The sequence below is a fragment of the Sceloporus occidentalis genome, unplaced genomic scaffold, assembly GCF_023333645.1.
Source record: "Sceloporus occidentalis isolate IW3139 unplaced genomic scaffold, rSceOcc1.0.p SCAF_3, whole genome shotgun sequence".
NCBI classification, from domain to species: Eukaryota; Metazoa; Chordata; class Lepidosauria; order Squamata; family Phrynosomatidae; genus Sceloporus; species Sceloporus occidentalis.
The window spans coordinates 121,168,944-121,177,100 of NW_028316983.1; the positions used below are offsets into that span (position 1 = coordinate 121,168,944).

General features: G+C 42.9%; 1 protein-coding gene across 1 annotated transcript in view; it reads left to right on the forward strand.

The window, feature by feature from the left end:
• The window catches only part of LOC149316668 (transcriptional adapter 1), a 28,668-nt gene extending 21,252 nt beyond the window's left edge, over nt 1–7,416 (forward strand). Inside the window, exons 5-8 of the mRNA XM_089516005.1 lie at nt 1,128–1,337; nt 3,586–3,737; nt 5,699–5,861; nt 6,752–7,416. Coding sequence (XP_089372131.1) covers nt 1,128–1,337; nt 3,586–3,737; nt 5,699–5,861; nt 6,752–6,904 — 678 coding nt within the window. The 3' untranslated portion in view covers nt 6,905–7,416. The remainder of the gene's footprint in view (nt 1–1,127; nt 1,338–3,585; nt 3,738–5,698; nt 5,862–6,751) is intronic.
• The last annotated feature ends 741 nt before the right edge of the window (nt 7,417–8,157 follow it).

Consider the following 8,157-nt stretch of genomic DNA (forward strand, 5'->3'; position numbering starts at 1 on the left):
AACAGTTAAAATGCAACGAGTGAGTTAGCAGCTCACCCTTAACATCCAAAACCTGCTAGCTTGCACTGGCCAGGACAGAAGATGGAGAGGCCTTCTTATTTTCCTACTGTGCCATCTCCAGAGTAGCAGAGTAGAGATACCTCAGGATTGGATACAGTGGCTCCAAAGCACCAACATCCTACACACACACACACTTTCCAAATTGCTGTATTTCAGAGCAGTCTGCCATTTTAGAATTCCATCAAACAGGGAAAGCTCCACAGAACTCTACCACTACCACCCTACCCTGCCACACATACACACACACTGGTGGAACTGTGCTCCACATGCAGACACTGGTATCAAGCAGCTCTGCTACATCCTAACCTGTTGCATCCATTAACAATGGAAGGTTATATTGCACTTCAAACCTCCTTAGCGACTATAGGTTTTGCCTTTTAAAAAGATAAACCTAGGATGCCAGAAGACATGGCACAAATGCCCAAATTGGCAAGGTTCATAATTTTTGCATATCTACACATTTTTTTATTGTTACATTTTTGCAATTTGGTTTTCCTAGCCATTTGTTACACAGAGATGGTATCCCCAGTTACCTGAAATTCTTTCTTTTTCTCTCCAGTTTGATTTTCTGGTGTTGTCCTTGATGATGATAATATAGACACTTCCTTTTTTTATGATGATGATGGTAACAACAACAACAGTAATATAGACACTTCTTTCATGTGCTTTGAGCCTTAACTATGGGGCGAAGCAGAACGGCAGCTTGGAGGGGCCTCTGCCTGCTACAGCCATGATCAGGCCCTGATTTGCTGGGGACTGTGGTGACTGCTTGGCCCGCTCTCAAAGTGGGCTGCCACCACAATCCTAAATGAGCTACCGGCAGGAGTGGTTTTTTACTGCTCCTTTTGCCAGTGGCTTCGGGTCATCTCTGGCAGCCTCAGAACAGCTTCCAGCCACCCAAGGGCATGCATCATCTGCACAGCACGTCTCCAAAGCGTCCGGAAGCCTCTCTTTTTGGCCTGTCTGTTTCAGGCCTATGTGACAAACTCTGTGTCTAAATGACACTTTCCTTAGTCTTACACTGTTGTAGTAGACTAACATCCTACATCTCATGTCATATTTTATAGCACCGCTTCCAGCCGCAGAATCCTTTGTGTGGAGCCCAGCAATTTGTGGCCAAAGACCCCCAAGAAGATGATGATCTGAAGCTTTGTTCACACACCATGATGCTTCCCACATGGGGCCAGCTGGAGGGAAGGATGATTGTCTCTGCTTTTGAGCATGGCCTGGATAATGTCACTGAAGAAGCAGTTACAGTTGTGGTCTATGCTGTGGAGGTAAGAGAACACAGAATGATAACTGTGGTCCTGGTTTCTTTCTCTAGAGTGGGAACTCATGGTTTTGTATATGGTGTATAACTAGAAAACATCTGGATTGGGTGACAGGAACAAATAGGAGCAAAACTGACATTGATGTAACAATAACAAAACATTATCTGTTAGTGTGTATTATATTAATTGAATCATGTATTTTTTTCATTTCTTTCTACACCTCTTGTACAAGAGCTTATTTCTTATCTGCTAATTTTGCCTGAGATGCTAAGCATAAGAAAACAAACCAAGTCTGGTTCTGATTTAGTATCTGATTTGCCTACCATTGAAAAACACTTTTTTTTTTTTGCCTTAAAAGAAAGCCTTAGCTTTCTCGATGGCACAGAAACATTTGAATAAAAATTCACCTGGTACCCATGATCAGAGTTCACAGGCAGTCATCAGGGGCTGCATTGTCTTCTGCTTTGTTTCCCAGGTTTGTTCTTTGCTGTTTTTCAGAATGGTCTGCCATTTTAGAATTCCATCAAACAGGGAAAGCTCCACAAAACTCTACCACCACCACCCCACCCTGCCACACACACACTGGTGGAACTGTGCTCCATAGACAGACACTGGTATCGAGCAGCTCTGCTACGTCCTAACCTATTGCAGCCATTAACAATGGAAGGCTATGTTGCACTTCAGACCTCTTTTTGCCTTTTAAAAAGATAAACCTAGGATGCCAGAAGACTTGGTGCAAATGCCCAAATTGGCAAGGTTCATAATTTTTGCATATCTACACAATTTTAAGGGACTCAGTTTAGGCAGGAAAATTGAAATGCACAAATATAGGACGGGTGACATATCACCTGACAACTTGATATGTGAAAAGAACCTGTGATCTGAGTAGAATCCATATGAGATCTCAGCATGACACCAAAAAAATCCAATGAAGTATACTGTAGTATCCAGACCAATCAGGGGAAGTAGTAGTGTCACTGTATTCATCCTTGATCAGATTTCATTTAGAATGCTATGCCCATTCTGGGCACCACATTTCAAAAAGGATATGGACAAGCTGGAATGTGTCCATGGTAAAAGTTCTGGAAATGAAGCTGTATGGGGAATTGTTTAGGGTGCTATGAGAAGAGCTGAGAGGTGATAGCCATCTTTAAATTATCTGAAGGGGTGTTGTGAATGTGAGTTGTGTGCCTTCAAGTCATTTCCGATTTACGGTAACCCTAAGGCCACCCTGTCACAAGGTCTTTTTGGCAAGATTTATTTAGAGGAGTTTTGCCATTGCCTTCCCCTGACACTGAGAGCATATGACTTGCCCAGGAAATGTTACTTACCTTTTATTTATGTTATTTAGCTTTTCCGCTTCTCCAGAGACTAGGACAGAAACCAAAAGATTCAAATTACAAGAAAACAAATATTAGGAAAAACTTGTTGATGGCAAGAGCTGTGCGACAGTGGAATATACTGCCCCAGAGGGTGGTGCCCTCTTCTTCTTTGGAGGCCTGTATACATAGGTTGGATGGCCATCTCTTGGGAGCACTTTAGTTGTGTATTCCCTGAAATGGCAGCGGTTTGACTACTAGATTACTCTTTCTGTCCCTTTCATCTCTATTATTCTAGGATACAACAAGACAGTAGTTATAGCACAATGAAGAACTCCACATCAGAAATCTGCTGGAACAAATTGTCTAGAACTGTAGGGACAAATTATGACCCTCAGGTTTTGCCACTTTCTTTGGGAATGAAATCTTTTAAGGGGTAGGCCTAGCAACTTGATTGCTAAAGGATTCCTAATCTGACACAGGCTTAGGCATTGATGCTAAGACCCAAATTGCTTTCTGGTATCTAAGCCTCTAGTGACTACTGTAGTCCAAAGGATTTGGCCAATCCTTCCTTATCTGATTTTTGAGTCCAAGACTGCTCCTTAGGGTGGAAGTCCTGGAAGTCTGGCAGTCTTCTCACTAAGAAAAAGTTTGGGCAGACTTGAAAAAGGCTCTGAGGTGACTGCTTTGACAAGATGCATTGGTTCCTCTGGTCACCTGACCAGTGTTAACTGGTGGGGTCCTAGAGCTGCCTGTTGAACATTAGCTCAACTTGCAATTTTTTAGGATGCGGCTGTTAAGGCATTGAATGTGTCCACCAGACATGGAGAGCACTGTTGTCTTGACAGTAACTATAATGCAACATCATGCATGGCAACATTTGATTTTTTAAGTACACTTTTCTCAAGCAGTAAACAGAACTTTTATCCCTGCAGAAACATCTTAAAGACATCCTTACATGTATAATATCAAGAAGAAAGGCCTACCGCCTGAGAGATGGCCACTTCAAATATGCCTTTGGAAGCAATGTGAATCCCCAACCTTATCTGAAGAACAGTGTTGTTGCCTACAATAATTTAACAGAGTGGTAAGGAAATGGCTACTTTTAATGTGGTGCAGGGTATTTCAGTATATTAGATATATTTTCCAGTAAAATTATTCTGTCATAGTAAGGTAGCTGCTGTTGGCCTTTGCTTTAGCTGTGTTCTTTATAGTAATCTGGTGAATCTACAGAAGTACCACTTTTGGTTGCTACTGGCTATTCCTGTTGAAAAGGCGTTTGTCTAAGATTCTTGCATCCTATTTACTTCTCAATTAATATTTAATAATCATATCTCCTGCAGGGACGTAGCCAGGATTTTGGGAAGGGGGGGTCAGACTAAAGGCCACCATTATAATGGGACTTGGGTGCGGCGGTGCCCATGGACCCCCCTCTCCCCCGTTGGTTATGTCCCTGTCTCCAGCTGAGTATTTGAGCTGTAGTTGCCATCTCACAGGAAACCTGCCATAATTTGCTGTCAATAGCTTGGTACAGTCAACAAATGAGCACAAATATCTGTTTCTTAAATACACATCCAGGATTTCTTTAGGGAGGTTACAAAGCTCATGATGTGCTTTGTTTCCACTTTATATTCCCATAAAAATCCAGTAAGTAAACTGAGAAATACACTCATCCCTTCACATTTGCTGGGGTTAGGGGCACAGGATTCCCGTTAATGTGGAAAAACCGCAAATAACAAAAACACTATGTTATTACCTGAGAGAACACCTCTCTAGGAATCTCTAGGTCTGCCAGTGCAACTCTGTGGTCAACATCTGCCAGACACTGGCCATAGCATTGTGTTGGAGGAGCTACAAATGCCTAGTGGAGTGTTCTCTCTAGGAAACTCTAGGTCCTTCAGTGCGACTTTTGGTTAAAGTTAACCACTGAGTTGTGCTGGAGGACCTAGATATTTCTAGAGAGAACATATTAATAAAATCAGTGAATAATCATATCTGCAAAAGTCAAAGTCACAAATGTGGAGGGACGAGTATAGTGCCTGCTGCAAGAACACTCTGCAGCTGAACATTTGAGCTATCATGGCTGGGTGAGGAGTTAAATTTCAGACACCTCAGTTCTAGTCTGATACTCTAATTTTTAAATCACACTACACTAGTTCCAGTAAGAAGTCAAAAGCTGATCCCTTGGTCCTTCAGAACTTTGGAAAATCAGTTGAACAATATAATTTTTAAAAGCAGCTTTGAATTAAAATTGTCATGGACTGCAGCCAGCACACACAGACACAGGCCAATAAGAATGGCTTAGCCCAGCAAGTGGAAGCAGCACACAGACCTTGCAGGGAGTAAGCGTAAGAGCAGTCCAAAAAGCCAAGCCGAAGTCAGAGCAGTCTGAAAGCCAAGCCAAAGTCAGGATACTGGAAGTCAGAGTAGTCAGTCAGTCCAGGGTCAAAGCAGCCAGAAGATAACAAGGGTCCAGTCCGTTCCGAGGTCAAAGCAACAAGGAGTCAAGATACAAAGAGCCAGTGCCAGCAGCAATCACACCAAAGGATCATGCAATAAACTCTAGCACTGAGTGGAGGCCTCTCTACAGCTTAAGTAAGGGAAATGCTCCCCCGTGCCACCTGAGGCTGGTTGGCTAATTGCCTCTCTGCAATCCTCCTGGATATGCGCCTGCAAGCACTGTCAGCCCTTCTCTGTTTGTAAGTAGGCACATCCAGGCAAGCTTCCTCCCCAGAGTCACCACTAGGCTGTTGCACCACAGGAGGCACCTCCCTAGCACTAGGACCTGGTTGGGCCTCCTCCTCTGGGGCTGGGAGATCACAGCTGGGTCCTGGCAGAGCAGGCTTATCACCTGGTGTAGCCTCAATTAGCTCTTGCTCTGGAGGAGGCTTGTCCTCCTCCTCCGAGAGCTGATCTTGGCTGTCCATGACAAAAATGCACACTTCTACTATTTAGACAAACCTAAGTTAGCACCAAGAAACTGGCATTCTTGTGTTTCAATTTTAACGCTGACTCCTCTCCCACCACATTTTGTTTCTCTTTTTGTAGCCCGCCTACCTGCTTAGCTCCCCCACCGGGTCACAACGTTGCTTCCCATCCACCTCCTGATGATGCTGAGCAGCAAGCAGCCCTCCTTCTTGCATGCTCTGGGGACACTTTGCCAGCAACCCTGCCACCTGTGAATATGTACGACCTCTTTGAAGCACTTCAGGTAATATTTCTATTCTGCTCCTTAGGGTGTTTTGAAGAGGGTGTTTTCTGGCTAAAGAATCCCACAGCATGACAAACCTCAAAGGAAACAGGGAGAAGTTTTTTCTATGTGAGCACCCTTGCAAAACTGCTTCTAAGGTTGCACTTGGGAGCTTATCTTGGATTATCCAGTGAGCTGAAATCTATTTTTTATACAGTTGACCCTTCCCATATGCAGGGGATCTGTTCTGGACCCACCCACCCCATGTAAACAGAAAAACATGCTTAAGCCCCATTTAAAACAATGGGCGTGCGCTCCCATGTGCAGCGGGCAGGCATACTATTGTTTTAAATGGGGCTTGCCTTCAGCATATGTTTAAAGCAGCGTGTGGCGTGGGCGCACTGTAGTAGTAATAGTGGTCCAGGCAAACAGGTCCCTTTCCCTCTTCATGGATGTATCTGTCATCTTACAGGCAATTATACTTAATCCAGATATTTGTCTGTGAATCCTGAGCTTTCTTGGCTGGTGTGCTGACCAGGGTATCATCAAAATCTAGTTACTAATGTGCACAATATGCTTCATTAAAGAAGCTGAAGGAAGTCTTGTAAAATTAAACTACCAGGCCAGGGGAATACACCATTTTCTGCCCCTTTGAATGGTCAAAAATACAGTATTCCTCCATCCTGCCTATCTCGGGGGAGTGATACTATCCCAGGGGATAGAAGTATAGGATATTGTCCCATACCAGACTTGGAAGTATGCATGCCTTGCTTCGTTTATGGTGCCATGTAGTAGAAGAGGAAGTATAAAGATTACATAAATGTATGGAGATAATTAGTTCTAATTGGAGAATATGTGTCTTTTAGCCTAGCACTTCTTGCTAATCACATTTTCTCATGTGCATCCCATAGATCCACCGAGAAGTGGTCCCTGCTCATACAGTCTATGCCCTCAACATTGAAAGAGTCATCTTGAAGCTCTGGCATCCGAACCATGAAGAGCTACAGCAAGACAAAATCCATCGGCAGCATTTGGCTGAGAAGGAAGGACTCCTCATGTGCTGAGGCAATAACTAATTCCAGGCTACTATTTCTTGGACTTGCCACTTGGGCATTTGGACTTTGGCATCACAAGGCTTACATTAGTGTGCCAAAATTTCCAAATGGAAATGTGGAGATCTTTCCTATGGAAAAATGACTTGAGAAAGAGAAACCAGAGTGCATCCTGTTTGATACCAGCATGCACATTGCCTTGACCTCTTTATTAATTTGTTGAGTCACAGGCCTTTTTACCAAAGGGAACACCATTCATTCTGAAAATATTTTGTGTTCAGTTTGAAAAGGAAAAGAGAAGACTCCTTTCTTTTGTTATTTTCATGACATGAAAAATTATGATCTGCCGGTTCCTGCATTACAGTTTCTTAAGAGTTGCCAAATATTAGAATTGCAGTTTTAGTCACAGACCTGGGCTACCATTGCAGCTATGTAGGTGGATATGACAAAGAGCTGTGTTTTGTATAATGTGAATTTATGACAAGTGGGAGAAATCCTAATCCATGTAAATAAACTTTGTTGCAAGGCAGTTTCCATTAAAGGGAATCTTTCTTTCAGTCATTGAAATTTCAGGCTCACCTTTAGTGCAAATCACAAAAATATTAGTCTAGGAAAGAATCATCACCGTCTTGGTTGTTTGAAACTTTCTGCTATCATCCAAATTTTATTGGTACACGCTTGTTTTTTAAAAGAAGCCAGAATCGTGGCTCTTTAATGAGACCTTCTACCCACACACCCACAACAGCAATGGATTCGCTTCTCAAAGGCATTATTTTGGATTGCCTGTTGGTGAAGCTACCAGATGTGTAGAGCAAAGTGAATGGGATGAAATAGCTCTGTAGTCATGGTGGTTGCATAGGTCAATGCACAATTGTGTGGAATTGCACAATCAAGAGAATAAACTCCACATGCTGCAGCTGCCTCTGAAGGAAGCCTGAGACACCAGTGCCAAAAATAAAGTCCCCACCATTTCAACCTCTTCTCCTTAAAGAGAATAATAGAAATAAACTACTACGTTGTTCAAAAGTTCCTATTGTCTCCAGTGAGGATTTGGGCAGGAGAACTTTCATCTTAGAGGGCATTTGGAGGGAAATTGACCCCTGTGGACTGCACTTTGCCCACTCCTGTTGTAGGGGAAGATTTTGTATTACTGAAATACTGAAAAAGACTCTAAGCTTAGGGAGCTGAAAAGTAAAAGAACAATTCTCCTGTAAACCTTGTTCAATATTCACTTTGGTAGTGAGGTATAGATGATAACTTGCAAT